Source organism: Alligator sinensis, unplaced genomic scaffold (genome assembly GCF_000455745.1).
Source record: "Alligator sinensis unplaced genomic scaffold, ASM45574v1 scaffold223_1, whole genome shotgun sequence".
In the NCBI taxonomy this organism is placed as follows: Eukaryota; Metazoa; Chordata; order Crocodylia; family Alligatoridae; genus Alligator; species Alligator sinensis.
The window spans coordinates 1,072,731-1,089,622 of record NW_005841936.1 but is presented as its reverse complement, the minus strand read 5'-3'; the positions used below and the strand labels follow the sequence as shown (position 1 = coordinate 1,089,622).

At 39.4% G+C, this 16,892-nt stretch overlaps 1 protein-coding gene across 1 annotated transcript in view; it reads right to left on the bottom strand.

The window, feature by feature from the left end:
• Positions 1-16,892, bottom strand: part of LIX1 (limb and CNS expressed 1) — a 71,755-nt gene that overhangs the window by 28,053 nt on the left and 26,810 nt on the right. Inside the window, exon 2 of the mRNA XM_006019695.2 lies at positions 13,058-13,221. Coding sequence (XP_006019757.1) covers positions 13,058-13,221 — 164 coding nt within the window. The remainder of the gene's footprint in view (positions 1-13,057; positions 13,222-16,892) is intronic.

The following is a 16,892-nucleotide window of genomic DNA, read 5'->3' as shown; positions in this document are numbered from 1 at the left end:
TGTAAGTACTCCTGAATGTGATTATTAGGGTTTTTGTGTGTAGCAAAACATTTGATGGTTCTATATGGAAGAAAAAAAAGAAGATATCTTTACCTAAAACAAGCACTTAGAATGTTTCATTGTTAAAATTAACAATTAGATTCAGAGAGAACCATTTTGCTCTCTCATTTAAAAATGCCATTCTTGGGTTTTATAAAGGAAAGCACTTTCTTCTATACTATTTAATTTTTATTAGACAATATATCTTGATCATTCCTTTTCTTGGCTTTAGATAGACATTAGTGTACAAAATATTTGAAGTGGCTATGAGAATTTGTACCTTTCATACCCATGTACAGCTCCTTAGATGAATTCATTTTACTACTCTCCATTTGTTTTTCTTTCATTAGTTTTTAAACATTTTCTCATGGTTTGCATGGAAGCCTGCTTTCTAGAATTGTGAGGACAGAACTCAGACTTGTAGGCTCAAATAATACAATTCATAATAAAACCCAATCCAAATAATTTGGATTTAAACCATCTTTGTGAAGATGAAACCTGGTAAAATGACAGATAAAAGAAACCATTCATTTTTAAATGAGACCAGCAAAGCAGCAGATCAAAGAAGCTGCATACATTTATACACAAATGGCAAGTCTTTGGAGATCAAGAGATTTACAAATCTGGAAGAAGAGAATAATGTTCAACATTTTCTAAATGTAACAGGAGATATAAAGACTTTACCAAAATGAGATTATAAATTTAAAACAGTGACATTATGACTTTCCTTTGCAATTTTTTCTTACATTTAACTTTTTCTCAGTCCCAGGAGAATGAAGCTGATTATAGGTCAGATGAGCTGAGAAGTAAAAAAGGCTAAAATCTCAATCTAGTTTTTCAGAGGGCAAAGGTTTCTGAATGTGCCAGTTAGTTAGTGTTACAAATAAGTCTTGAATTATCCAGAGCGGAAGCTGTAAGTAGGTCACTGAATAGGACTACAATAGGGTAAAAAACTTCCTTAATAACTGGTCATATCAATGAGCTGTATTTTCAGATTTACTGGCAATGAATGCATGTAGGGAAGGAGAGAAAATGGGAGATGGGAGTTTAATGCCTTAGCACTTATTGAAAGGTAGTTACTGGCAGTCATGTTGATGTATAATATACTGTTTTCAATTGATTTAAATGTTTGGCTGAGGAAGGATATGCCAGCCTTAACCTTGGTCTGCAGCAAAAGTTATTGGCCATAGAGATGTCATTGAAATCTCTCACAATCAGAAAACAGCTTCTTAGGTGGAAATTATACACTATAGTTAAACTTTAAGTTATGTCACTATGCTAAAGTTTCCAGAAAGTAGGCATGTCATCACATTAGTTTGCCTAGGTTTCTGTGAACAGACACAGCAGGTTCATATCTTAAGCCTTTCAGCTTCGCATTTCATCCTTCTATGCTTTCGAGCCCAGACCATAGTGCATAGAAAATGCATAGAGTTCTCATCAAGGGATGTGCTGATGTATGAACACATAAGCAGGTAGCTTAAAGTTCAGCGTGGGAACCTATTTGATTGTACTGCTGCAGCTCTGTGAAGGTCAATCTCTTATACCACAGCCCGAGGGTGTAAATCGCAAGGAAATGAAAACAATTTTGAATATCAATATAAAGCAAGGGCTTCTCAGATGTACTCACTTTGTCCTGCTGTGTTAGCAGCAAAAAGGTGAGTCCGTTACTGAACCATCACCTCTCTGACTGTGCAATTCTCTGCAATGAATTTAAAGGCCAGATTAAATTTAAATGATTTTAGGGCCAGATTAATTCAGCACTGTAGTACAAAATCAAACTCATACTGCTGTACTGTAGTACAGTATTACTTTAATAAAACTTCAAGGCAATAGTGACTGACTAAAACAAAATGAAACAGCACCAACTCTTTCTAAAAATCATCCTTCATACCAATTCCTACCTTTTGTAGTGTTTTTGGCAGCAAGGAGCCAGTGACCTTTATGATGAGTCTATAAGGTTTCAGGTTGCAGCTGACTAGCTTATTCACCCACTCTGGCATCTTTAGTAGTGGGAGTCAGGAAGATCGCCCTGCCTGACAGTAATGGCTCAAGTTTCCCATTATTACTTCAATAAATTTAAAGTAAGGCCTATAGCAGCAAGACCATGCAAGCATTTCCTGGTTCTACTCATTGCAGCAATGAGGCAAGGGTATTGACCATTAGCACTTCTGTTTCTAGGGATCAATCACTCTCTGAAAACCAAGGTGCATTAAACTCAGCGGAGACCATCCAAAAGATAACAGCAAGCAAAGAAAGTTGAGGTGGGTGTGTTGAGGGTCCAGCTGGCCATTCATGATTCATGGCATGTTTGATTAGCTTTGCTTTTGGGCCACCATTTCCCAAAATAGTCTATATATTGGGTACATATATTCTATATGTTGGCTTGTAGACTCTGTATATTCATTTCGCTTGACATTTCCTAGTTTGTGGGATTTACACTGGCTCTAATTCTCTGACTGAGACACAAAAGGCAGGACATTGTGGTAAACCCTAGGATACACCCATACTGCAGGTGTCATTGTAACAGATCATTCAGGTATGCCTGTCTTTAATTTAACTAGGTGGATATCAATATCAGGAAAGGCATGACAGCATGGACTTAGGGGTGTGCTGATTAAATAACTAGGGTCCATGGCAGGGTTTGTGTATCCCACTCTTGGAGCCCATAGTATCTTTACCACTATCATCACTACAGTTTGCTAGATTTGATCTTGGTTGTGGTATACCTGCATTTTTTGTAATGGTGCCTTAGTCCTAGAAGTCTGAGGCCTTGGATTCTATCTCTGGCTTTGAAAAAAACTTCATTTGTGACATCAACCAATTCTGCTAGACACAGCTCATTATAATCCGGCCTCCCTTTTTTACATGTAGATTTCAAGGGCAAATCAATTCCAATAAATCTCCAATGCACTCTACATGCATTAATGTGCATGTGTTAGAAGCACTGACAAGAAACAGAATCACATTTTTATGGGAAAATAGTCATTTATTTCCAAGGAGATAAAGGTTCAAAAGTATAGTAGAGTGAGCAGTTTAGGAGTATAGCTGAAAAATTTGAGACAAACGATTGGCATTTTATAGGCCCGTATCAGATGCTCCTCCATGGTACCAGCTCATATTTAGTTCAGTTTGGTTCAGAAGTGATGTAGTTGAAAACATGTTTCTAAAATGATTCAGTTGATTCTGATCTTACTTGTGTTCTTTTCCTTCTTGATATGACAATTACCCTTTCAAACCTGGTCGCTTACTATTGCACGCCGTCATAAATTAGTAACATTGCTGAAGAGTTAACACAGAGTGAATGGATTTAGGTCTTGTTGGATCACTAGGGGCAACAGAGTACACTCCAGAGCTGAGAGAACTAATTTAATGTAGATATGCTGCTTCCTGTCAAAAAAAATGCTTAAGCATCGTTTATTGATACAAGTGTATGGAAAAAAATGTGGATAGAGGACAATTTAGATAGGAGAGCTTTGTCACTAGCAAACTGCAATCCTTTAAATACAGGTTTTTAGCCTGTAACAGGTTTTACAGGCTGTTGGATAACAGGTTTTTGGATAAAAGGTTTTTAGTCTGTAAAACTTACAGAGGAATCTAGCTGGTCCATGTTGACTGAGAAGGCATAAATACCATGCATCTACACTATTTGTATAATCCACTGACTTTTCCCTGCCTTAGCTATATCATATACATACATAACAGAGTAAAAAGTGGCTGGAAAAATTCAACAAAATTATTCCAACTTGCATGGGGAAAGGAAGACGTTTATATAGAGAGACAGAGTTGATTTCTTTGATATAAAAATGCTCAACCAAAACAGAGCCAAGCCCTGAAACAAGAAACTTCACATAGGGCTACATGAAAGGCGATTTCCTTATTACACAGGCAGCAGCTGGTATGAAAGAGAATCCTAGAAAAGCTTGTAACCTGCAGTGGTGAAAGGTTCTTATAGAGCTAGCCTGAAATCCTATTTGGTGCTTGGTTTATCTCTATGCTTTATTTCTGTTATACCCCACAGTTTTATTTTAACGGAAGCTCCCTCTATTCACTTTATTTAATAGAAATGGGCCAAACAAAGTTTTGGGGGAAAAGTAAATATTCTGATTTTTGTTTAAATAACTTGCATGGTCTGTTTTGTTGTACTTGTCTTTAAAAATTGCCAAAGAGACTGTATATGACTTTGGGATATTAATAGACTACAACTGCCTTCTCCTGATCTTCATGTCTCATTAAACGAACATTTCCATGCTAGGAGTACTATCAGCTAACATATCCTTTAAAATTAATGTTTCTTGGTATGTTATACTGGAGGTTTCATAAAAGGTACATGGTTCTTTGTTATTTTACAGCTCCGGATAGAAATATCCAACATTAAAATAACCTAATTGGAAATCGATAGCAATTCCTACATTGCTAATAAAGAAATGAGAGTCTCTTCAAACTTTAAGAGCAGGCTGTGGAATGTTTAAAATAGGTATTATTTCATAACACATTTTAAATAAATATAATTCCATAATGGTACTCAGGTAAGCCCACAAACCAGATACTGTTTATAAAGTAAAATTTCCCTTTATGTTATTTTCCTCTTGGGAATAATTTAATTTTACAAACCCAGTTTATTATAGCGTAAGGAGTTCTTTACTTCAATGGACATTTAGAACCATCACCTAATGTACATAAGCATATGGTTTTCATTTGTTTTTACATTGCAGCCTTAGGTCACTTCCCTAAACCACATCCTTGGCTGCTAGAAGGCATGCAATTTTCTCATAAGCCTCTACCTTTGCTTTCCACCCTGAAATATTTTTCTTTGTCTTTATTTTAATCCTTAGATTTTGTAGTCAGACTGGTCTAAGGATTAAAGTAAAAGCCATTAATATGAATCACCTTGTAGGACTTGGAGACCATTTTTGGCAGAGTTTGTCCCATCTTTGGACTGGTGACTCTCTTTATCCCATTCTACACTGTGAAAAGTTTTCTAAACCAAAAATCAAATTACTAACCACTTATTTTCTCTCACCATGGAAGATTTCAGTGATGTGCTGACAACATTTTGTCAAGAAACTCCCTCAAAGTTCCAGCTCTGTCTATGACATTACCTAAGGGCCCCTCTACATGTGCAGGTAAAGGTGCTATGGGATCTAATGTGCTATCCACACAATCATGCTCCTGCCATGCTACACGTGCATGGCAGGAGGCATAAAGGTGAGATCGTGCATTAGATTCCATTGTACTTTATTGCTGGTGCAGGAGAAGCCTCATCCCAGGCTCCCCCTGCACTGGCAAGAAGCAAGTGAGGGGTTGATGGGCCGTTACAAACTCCCAGCCCCAGGCGATGCGTAAAACCCCCAGGGCTGGATGATAACAGCTGCTGAAGACTCCCAGCACTAGGGGTGCATGAAACTCCTGAGGCTGGGAGATTGCAGCTGTGCCTGTAGCTGCTGGGATTCAACTGGGAATGCATGCTTCAGGGATCCACAGCTGTGGGACTCTGGGTCCCAACAGGTGTGGGATGCTGCTAGGACTCTGAGTCCACAGCTGTTGGGGCTGAGAGTCCCCTCATTTGTGGGACTCCCAGCCCCAGCTGGGCAAGGTGCACTCCTGTGGCTGGAAGCTCAGTCAGCTGATGGGGCTCCCAGCTGCGGGGGAGATCCTGTTATACATCCAAATTAAAGATGGATAACAACCAGCTATAAAGTTAATACACATTTTTGAGGTCTAACTTTATAGCTGGTTGGAGGTTTTTATGGCATGATAGCTACTTTGCATGTGTAGCTGGTCTCTCTAATTAACCAGTTAATTGTGTGATTCCTGTAATGTGTAGAGGGCTAAGTGAAAGGCCCTTCCCTTAAAAATAAACAAACAAACAAACACCAATACATTCAAACCAATATTCTTTCCCCCGGACTACCCTAATTCCCACGAAACCAATATTTAGCCACCTCTATGTCCAAAAATAATACTATGTTTTCTTGAATACCATGCCCTCCTCCAAAGAAGACATGCACCTTGTTTTGGGGAAGGCAGAATGAAGGAAAATAGATTTTTCCAGAGTTATGGCTGTGTAAAGCAGAGACAGAGACAAATCTTCATCTCTGTCACCCAATCTCTTCTGCTCAGGTAAAAGCCGAAACCCTAGATGCTGTTGAAGGCTGCTCTCCATGGGTGGATCTACAATCTTGACAAGAGCTAAAAAGTCTGCAAAGCTGTGAAATAGGAGAAGAGGCATCAGGAATAGCTAGCATACAGAAAAATTGCCAGAAGAAATGCTAGCTTGATTAGTGGAACAGCAAGACCACCAAAAAGGAGAGAGAATCATTAACACCTATGAAATGACTAACAGTGAATCACTAAGTCAACTGACTCCCTCATCTGCCTGAACAGAAATGCCATTGCTGCTGCCAGGTTTTGGTGCAGGAATCAAAACTGAGCGTTTCTATTTCAGGAGAAAAAAAATCAGCTTTTCCACTTAAGGCATCACAATTTTGAGGTACTGACTTTTGGGGAAAAGGTGTGTGTGGCATGCAATAGAACACAGCAATCCTAGTCCCAATTCCATCATTAACTCCACTTCTCTTGACACACCATGTTTTTCTGTACCCAATACCATATGGGTTTCTACATTAGGTACATTGCCAACATAACAGTCATTTTTGTAGCAATAACAAAAATGTAGCAGTGGCAGGATACTTTTCCTGTAGTCTCTGGCTCCGAGATGGATTAAATGGAGATATAATCACTTCTGTACTAAATTCTGGAGTGAAACTGCTTTAGTTCTTGTGGTAGGTAGGTCTCCACTGGCTGCTTGAAGCCTCCAACCTATTGTGGTGAAGTCAGAAGGGAGGAAAAGAATCTCCCCAAGGTGTTGTATGAGTTTGCTAGAAGAACAGATCTCAGCTTGATGGTTTTAAAGGAGTAGAAGGGACAGCCAGTTTACTTTGTGTAATGTTTGGGCCAGGGAAGGTAAGTTTCTGGCTTGTTTTTAATACCACCTCTTGAAATTCTTATATGTACATAGATTGACAGATGAGAGTAGAGAGAAAATAAAATACAGGTAGATCTGACTGACGTGTCTAGGTGTCCAGCTTTTGGAAGCAAATACTGCCAACAGAATCTCTGCTTTCATTTTTAATAAATAGTTTATCATCCTCTTGATTGTCAAGAAAAGCTGAAAACATTATTCAACTATAACCCTAATGCTGATGTATGTCTCTGAGTCTACATGCAGTGAAAATAGATTCAAGAAACATATCCCACCCCAAACATCCCAATAGGGCAGGAAGACGAGGGTGATAGGATGTAGCTATGAAGGTCTCACATCATAGCTGTGTCTAGGCCTCAATTTTCCATAACTCAGGGCTTAGATACTGGCAAGAATAGATTAACAGGAAGCAGCCATTTCCCCTTTCCCCCTTGTACGTTCCTGGAGAGTCTGGAAAGTGGAATGAAGTAGCAGAAACATCACAAGCTCTTTCAGTGTCTGGGGCAGAGGTAGGGAGGAAGTGGGGAATTATGCTGACCACTGGAGAGTGGCAGGAGAAGGAGATGAGTCCTACCTGCCCTGGCTCTCCTTACCTGGGCAATGTCTGTTACTACTGTAGCTGCTGCTTGGGCTGCTACTACTGAGGGACAGGCAGTGGTACAGGTTCCCCGGGGCCATTCCTATTGACCCTTTGCCCCCCACTCTGGGTACACAGCTGTGCCTCCCATGGCAAAGCCTCCTGGGGAGGGGGAAGCAGAGCTTCATTACATATTCACTACTTGGCATGGGGCCACGCCAGCCTGGTTCCTATGGCTGGGTTGCACAGTGCTGTGCCTGTTGTGGTAAAGACTCCTGAGGGTGTCAGTGTCCCTCTAAGTTGGCACCTGGGGCTAGTTTCCCACTTATGCCTCCCCCCCAGCTCCCCTGTTATGCTACTATGATGTAGACAGGAATATATGGTATCTACATATATTTTCACACCTTCTGGGAGACTTCCTCTAATGGGGAAACCAGGAGAGCCCAAACCAAGCCAAAGAAAAGGCTGAGAAAGGCCCAGACTTTTGGGTAGGCTTATCAACCCTCTAATTGTCTCTTCCCAGCCCTAATATGATGTACTCTTGTCCACTATTACCTAAAGACTATCTATAGGACTGGACTTAGGACAGTGGGTAGGAGCAGGGATATGTTACCTGTTGGAAAAGACCTCAGATTTAACTCAGTTTTACCTAAGTAGTATTATAAAAGCGGAAGGTAAGATCTTTATGTTTTGTCATGCAAAAAGCACCATGCAATCATGGTGTGGCAGGACCATAAAATAGTTGCTTTCAGCTCTAACACTCGATTTATATTACTGTTGCATGACTAAGAGGAGAAAAAAAAGAGAGAGCTGAAATTTTCATTGCATGAAGCCAAATTCATCTGAGTTAATGAGAAGTTTATAGCCTACCAGTTCTCTAGCCTACGGTGGTGGTGGTGGTGGTGGGGGGGGTTAGCTCTGATAGTCTTGGCTTTCACCTCCTGCATCTTTTTCGACTCTTTCCTGCCATGTCTTGATGATTGTAGATGTTATTAGCCAGGCGGTAGTATCTACCGCAGTAGGCTACCAGCAAACCCTAACCCCTTTTATCTGTGGTCTCGCCTTTTTGTTGCCCGCAAGGGATTTTGTGCGACACTCAAACCACACTCTGTCATAAGTAAGCAACTCCTTTTATTGTCCTTTGAGTGTTGTTACACTCTTGACCATTACCAAAAAAAAGTTGTTTTTTTTTTTTGAGAGACGCCTTTGAAGTGTTCTTATCTTCGTTGATGCCCTGTTCTGTCCATCTACCTTTCAAAGCTGAACCAGGGATTGCCTTGAAATCTCTGCCTTAAACTTTCAGGTAAGTAAAAGAAAATGTTTTTGTTTTGTTTTGTCCACAAGCCCTTGCTGGGGATAGTCAACAACTAAAAATCCAAAAATCAAAGGTAAGGTTTCCTTATGTTTTCATCATACTCCTCTCTCTATTCTCTCACTGTCTTGTTATTTTTTTTTCCAGAGGATCCACTCCTGTCTCCATTTCTCGCAGCTTCTCTGCTTCCCGTCCTGGGTGATCCTTCCCTTGCTCAGGTTACACTTGCCGCTTTTCTTTGTCCAGCCTTCTCTCTTTTGCTGGACCAATGTCCCAGCTCGCTCTGTCCCCGCAGTCTTCTTCTCGTTCTTCCGCTTTGAGGAGACTCCACCCCTTTTTCCTTGCTTCTTCCTGCTACGCAGCTCTCTCCCATGGCTCCTTTATAAGCAGAGAGCAGCTGCTTTTAAAAAGCTGCTCTCCTGGCATGATTGATTTCCCCATGCCGGTATTTCTTCACACCTACCAGTCCTCTTTTCTCCCCACAGTCAGTAGTTTTAGCTATACATGACCCTGAATATAGAATTATTTTTCAGATGGAAATTGTGGAATCCAACAATAATTGTGAAAATAATTAAACCAGTTGCAAAAATGTTCATTGTAAAAGAATAGGCACTTTTTTTTTGGTATGAGGTAAGAAGACTCTGCACTTGTGTAGCCCAGTCACCTGATGAATAACCTTGGGGAAAAAAATAATTCCTTTTTTTTTTGGAGCATGCAGCTTTTATAGATTTGTTCACAAATCAAAAAGTGAACAATTTTGATTTTATCTTTTAGCACTATTACTGTCAAAATGCACCATTTCATATTTTACTAATATATATTCCTGGAACATGCAATATAAGTCCTTCCATACTTGGATGATGAATAACATAGAAATGCCAATATATAGAGTAGTTTTATATTCTAATAATCTACTCATGGAGTTTTAAATCCTCTCTCCCTTATAAGCTAAAAGTTCATTAATCAAATCACCCAATTAATTCACTGCTCTAGATCATGTCACTGCTAAAGATGAAAGCTAAGCTTGAACTGCAAGCTTTTTTTCACTGTGTTTTTAAAATGAAAATATTCAGCAAGATTCCCCTTGTCATCAAAAGCAGAAATATCTGCCAAAGCCATGAGTGGCTTGATACCCACATTCAGCCAGAGGAGAGCGAGATGCTCATCAGATGGGCGTTATATTGGTCCCCCTGCAATAAACAGAAATTATTGTAGTTTTCATGGTTGGTCATGGTAAGTGGCTGCCAGTATTAAATGTCCACAATAAATAAAAAAGTAATAAAAATTCTTCTAGCACATACATTTTATATTAGTAAAATATGAAATGGTGCATTTTGACAATAACAGTGCTAAAAGATAAAAAGTAAAATCAAAATTGTTCACTTTTTTCTATAAAAGCTGCACGCACACATAGACCTATACTTAATATGCATTTACAGTAATATTAAACAATGGAGCATAAATTCAATAGCACACACTTTGAGTGTAGTTCATAACTACTATCTTTAATACAGAGCAAATATTTAGAACAGATTGTTGTTTAAGACTACATTGTAATCTTTTGATAAAGAACACAAAGTAATCTGCCCTGTGGTGTCTATCTCTCTTCTGGGATGCTGCAGAATACTAAAAATCATGCATCTTCCAGGTTTAAGGAATTCTGTAGGTTCAAGGCATGTTTCTCTGTAGGGTAAGATACCGGTAGCTCATTATTAATCCTTTTTAGCGGCATTTCAGAGGTTTTATTTGATGATCTGTTTGCAATTAGACCCATATGCTCATTCCTAATACCCTTTCCCTAAAGTATGAATGGAACCAATCTACTAAAGCCCTTGTGGAACTGCTTAAAGAAAGGAGAGGGATTCTTCTGAGCATCCAAGGCAGGGTTCCTTCTGTCACTTTCCACCACTCCCATTTGTTGACACTGAAGCAGATATCCATGACTACCTGTAGGAATTCTGCTGGCATATAATGAAGCTACAGTTACAACCTTAACTGTACATAATCAAAATCTTTGTGACGCATGAGGGAGATAGTTTATGATGTGACAAGTATTGCAGAAATGAATATTTATGCACTTTTAGGATAAATATTGGCATAGTAAGGGAAATATTATATAGTGATGAGGGCATATAAGGTAGCATAAACATTTACAAAGACTGTGTGGCAAATTTCCTGAAGTATATTTCCTCAATTTTAATTTCTCACATCGTATTTTGAAAAAAAGCTACGTGGTAAAGCTGACCAGCTTTGGCAGCCAAACTCCATTATAAGTTTTCAAAACATCTTAGGTTCAGGAAATTCTGGGTTGGGTTGTTTTAAGACACTGTATTAACAGTGCTTTGGAGAATTTCAGAACATTGATTTAAGCAGAAGGAAAACTAGACTCCAAATGATCATAAGGAGCGCCCAGGGAAAAACAGGATAGAGCACAAAAAAATGATCTTGTTCTTTGCATTTTGTTAAAGTGAACCAACATTAAATGAACTTCTTTCCAAGTTAGGTCATTTAATCTTGGTTTAAGTTAAACCATATATTTCTTCTTGTAGTATTTGAGAATTATTTTCCAGGCCGAAGTATAGGGTGCCAACATATTTGGTATTTATGCTGAGCGGCAGCAACATGTTCACACCTAAATATCTTTCAGTACTTGTCAAAGATTTCAGAAGGCTGGCCAGACAAAATTACAACTTGGTAATGCTCTTAAACCACTGTGAGGAGGAGCACCCTCCTCCCCGACAGAAATACAGGAAGGTGAAAAATGTGGAGCGTATGCTGCTGTCACTCATAAATGAGGGCTTAATCCTCAATTGGTATAAATCAGCATAACTCCAGGCTCTTCATTTCAATTGAACTATGCTGATTTATGAGATAAAGACCTAGGTTTAAAACAAAAAAAATGTTTCTTGCATTGTGGAATGCTTATTGCTGTCCTGTGCAGATCGGCTGGAAAAAAATCCCCAGGCCATAATCTAGGTTTGTATAACCCAAACTCAGTCAGTGCACACTAACCGAGGACCTGACACTCCCAATTTTAATTGAAACAGGCCTGTATGCATATCTCCTTTCTCCTCTGTCCCGAACAACTGTTCCAGAAAGTGAAGAATGCTTCATTTTCCTCTCTCCAAAGAAATCATTTAAAGAAATCTATTTAGAAAAACCCTACCCCTATAACAAAATGAAAATCCTAGGAATGCTGTTTAAGTCAATTTAAAATATTTTATAATAAGCATTAGTGCAATATTAACCTCATACACTGTTGAAGACGTTGAAGACTGAAATAATTTTTCACAAAGAATATTATTAGCATTCAGCAAGAAAAATAATTTAGTTTTTAGATGGCTTTGTGAGATTTACTTGCTTTTATTTAGCTTGTTTTTCCTTTTCCTCATCTTCCTCTTAATACATTTTAGGCATAACTACATTTCAAATATATCTGAATTTTGTATCTTCATAAGATAACTTCTTTGCAAGTCGATTGAATTTTTTCCTGAATTTTCTAATGTTGATATATTTTGCTAATCAAACTGCACAAAACTTCTTTCAAATATATTTTTATTTTATAATTAGGTTGGTTCCATTGTTCACACTATGCCTTTCACTGCATATAAAACTGAGTGATCTGTTTCTATTTAGTTTTGCTTTCTGGTTCTTGTATGTTAGGACAGAGGGTCTGTGTTTGGGTGGTACACTCTGTAAGGGAATATTTATAATTAAAAATATCTTTACAATGACATAATTAAAAAAACTCCAACAACATTTCTTCTGCAAAGGGGTCTTGTTAAAGAATAAAGAAGATTACAAAACACATTCACTGTACATGGAAATATAGTCTTAAATCTATCTGATGACAAAATATTTGACTATGGAAACCTTTTAGTCACAGCAGTTTCTTTCATTGCAGACATTCTTATAAGATCAGCCACTAGAATAATAAGTCATGCTGTGAACAGTAATTCACAGTGCTGCTCCTTATATTTGTTTAAACACTGTGTCCCTGAAAGCACTGAGAGCTGGGACAATAGCATGGCCACATACTTATGCAAGGGTTTGCTATGAAAGAAAATAAATAGGTTTTCTTTTTCTCATTAGAGAAGCCTTTACAGAATGCCTTCCCTTTAGCAAACATCACTTGCAGGCTACTTACCTGAAAGTTGCCAAAGCAGCTTCCTCCGGGTAAGGTGACATAACTCACAAATGGAGGACCGGGAGAGTTCAGGGACTCGTATACCACTGTGCCTTCACTTGGAAATACAGCTTTCTGCTTCTGTTTACTCTCCCAGAATTCCTGCAGTATTACCACAACGTTCACTATAAAAACCCCAAAAACAAACAAACAGAAATATATTGGATAGAGTACATGCATTATATTTTGACTTGTAATTCTTTTTGCCAGGAAACGTCTAAAGATAGACTGGTGAGTTGGAGATTCAATCAAAGCCATCATCTGCATAACAACCCCTATCCTCTCATGATCCCAACGCCTTTCAACTCTGCCTGGGTCTGTACTGGATGGGAAACCTCCAAAGAACATAAGGTACTTCAGGAATTAAGGCTGATCATGCACTGCATGGCTTTCTTCCCTCAAGTCAAGGGTCCAATATGATATTACTATGAGCTTGAATGTCTACACAAGACCCTCTGCTGCTATACTTATGTTGGGTTAGTTATGATAGTAGAGCCCATGGGGATAGATGCAGTGTATACCTATAAAAGATTTTCTGCGGCTGTAGCAAAGCTGTGTCACGCTAGTGGTATTGTCGGCATAGTTTGTCAGCAGTAAGGTGTGATCTTTTCATACCCCTAACCAATTGTTATTCTGGCCAAACTTTGTGGTATACCTCAGGCTGCTTTCCTCTGTTTCAAAAGAGAGGCAAGCTCTTACATTTTTTTAAAACCTGTCACCAGGATAATTATTGTTGCTGCACTCAACAGCACAGCAGAAAGTGGGTAGATGTTGATGGTGTGTGAAGTGATGGGTTTGCATCATGCTTTGTGAACTGGTCAGGGTGGAAAATAATGTATATTATGGCAGTAATAGCAGCAAGGTACCAGGACCATGAAAGCACTGAAAATCAGAAGTACAAACTAGGATCACTTATAGTTATTCCTGCACTGAGAAGCTTAGTGGGGGTTAGGATTACAAAGGCTCCTAACAGACTTAGGGTCTCTGTTCAAACTGAAAATGAATAGGAGTTGTGTGCATAATTCCGTTAAAGACCCTTTGAGAAAACCAGCCAGAAAAATTACGTCTGATATTTCCTGGCACTTAGTTATCACTGTAGGTACAAATACCTTTTTAAATACTGTTGGAGATATTGCTAACTCTTATTTTAGGTTTTGCTTCTTTCAAATATGACAATCTACTGCTTTCAAGAACAGTCTTACATGAACTCTGTAAAAGTGCAAGATGCTATCAGTACTAATCCCTTTCCTAGGGTTATTTGTCTGAGAAATATAAAGCATATGAAAAATAAGAGGCCATGTTGAACCTTCAGAATGGTATAGATGAAGAAAGAAATCTTTTTGAATAAACTGACATGGAATAAGAACCTGAGGTTTGGCATAAACTGCGTAATTTCTGTACCACAGAAACTGACTTCTACTTTTCTAACCCCTGGCAGACATTAATTTAATTGCATGATTGGAACTGAGGAGTTTTATCCTGGATCCCAAAAACTCTGTTTCCTAACAAATCTGGCATGGCAGGATGTGTAAGTGTTTGGATACAGGATAAAATTCCTCAGATCCATTGCCCTTCTGCCAGATTTGGGAGGTCCCCAATTCCCAGCTGGCATGTGCCGGGGCATGGGTAGCTGGGGATCAGTGAACTCTATGATCCCCAGTTGCACATGTCCTGCACCTTGAAACAACTTGCAGTTGGTTGCATATCTGGACAGGCACTTGGAGATTAGGTTCCTGCACCACAGACCTGTCAACCTGGCCTCAGGCTATACAGTGTGATGGACTTTCCCCTTGCAGGGTCATTTCATAGTTTCATAGTTGTTAGGGGCTGGAAGGGACCTTACAGATCATTGGGTCCAGCCATTCTGCACTTGGACAGGAAAGACTGCTGGGGTCTTTAAAGCCACATGGGGGCATTTAAATTTGGCCTTGGGAACATCTTTGTAGCTGGTTTGGCATTTTATTGCATGCTAAATTGGATGAACATATGGTATGCTATACATTACCTTACAAGTAACATGTTAATTGTGCAGTAAATGCAATGTCTGCCAGGGTCTTAACTTACAGTTTTATTGCCCTCTCAAGACCTCAAGAAATTATGAAATACTTATTTAGTGACATATCCTATCTGTTGTTGACTTCTGGATTTCAGTACAACAATTCTGAGAAGTCGTATAACTAGCTGAAATTGGTGACCTGTTACAAGGGTGATTATCTTCTTTTCAGCTTGCTTCAATTTGAAGTGATAATGAATTTGAGCAGAAAATTAAATTTTTAGACTGGACAGCTGCTAACATAACAGACCAAAGAACCTACTACAGTCTAGAATCAAAGAAGACAAGGTTCTTTGGGTAAAAGTGATATCTTTTATTAGACCAACTAAATAGTTGGAAAAATTGTTCTTTACAAGTTTTCAGGCACAAACACCCTTCTTCAGGCATATGGGGAGTCTGTTGGTGTGTGTGTACTCTCCTGGATGGAATAGAAGGTTAAGCCAATATGCAAAATGCAGGTCTGTAAAAATCCAAATGTGTGGCAGGAAAGATCAGAGGAGATGGGAGTTCATAGGTGAGAGACAGGTGGAGGGCAGGGAGGGCAGAAAGAAGGGAATGTTGACCTGGTGATAAAATGTAGCTGGTAAAATGTAGAGAAGTTACGTGGGGTTATTGGATGGCAGGCAGGTTATAATGTACCATATATCCAATGTTTATATTTAGTCAATAATTTTATGTATCCTATAGATTTATGAAGTGAAGTTTGTTGGCTCATCTATGAAAGGTATTTTGTAAATTCCCTTTGAGGATTAGATCTGAGAGATTGGAGGGAGAGTGGTTGTCTTATGAGAAATGTGCACCCACATTTCTAACAAGTGCACCCACATTTCATTCTGGTATGCAGTTGTTGTTGGGTTTCTCTTACATATTTTCCATTTGGGCATATACGTAGGAGAAACCCAACAACAACTGCATACCAGAATGAACGCATACCAAAAATCTATCAAAGACAAAAATACCCAATTATCTGTGGGTGCCCATTCAGGACCCATAGTAAGGGCTGGACTGCACAAATCAGTCCTTCCTCTATTTTTTTGTGCCATCTGTCCATCCCATCCATTGCCAATTTTATAGCAGGAGACAGTTCAGAATGTATCATTTTTTGTTTTCTGCTGCATTGATCCTTTTGAAGTTAGTTCAGTGCTTGGACATCCTGCAAACACTTCTTACTTAGCTGAAAGTTTCCATTGCAGTTTGACCTATTTCATCTGTTTTAAAAATTAATCTGTGCAAGAATCTCTAAGTGCACCACAGAGATTCCTGTCATGACCATGGCCTGCCATGCCCTTTCTCACAGCAAAGTCCTGGGAAGGTGAGGCTGAGTCCCTTCTTTTCTTGAAAGCAATATGAAAATAAACATTTTTCCAGCAAGTGAACCTTGTATTGGGCTATTTAAACAGCTAAGCTAATATGACAAGCATCTGGAAAAGGTATATTATTACTTGTACCCACCTCCGTTCCACCAGGAGTTCGCGCACTGCCTTCGCCCGGACCCGATATCTTGTACACCCGGACTTCATTGGTACAGCCCAGGATTTGCCCCGCCTGGTATAAAGGGAGACCCCAGAACTCGCCTGCCATGCCTTTGATGACTCTTTCAGTGGGGGGTCTTCCCTCGGGGCATCCCCCGGTGCTGGCGCGCTTCTTTGCGGGAACTCTCGGGGCTCCGTCCTCCCCTACACCCGGGCCATACGCCCCCCTCAGGTCTTCCTATCCTGGCCCCCAATCCGTCCTCGTCTCGCT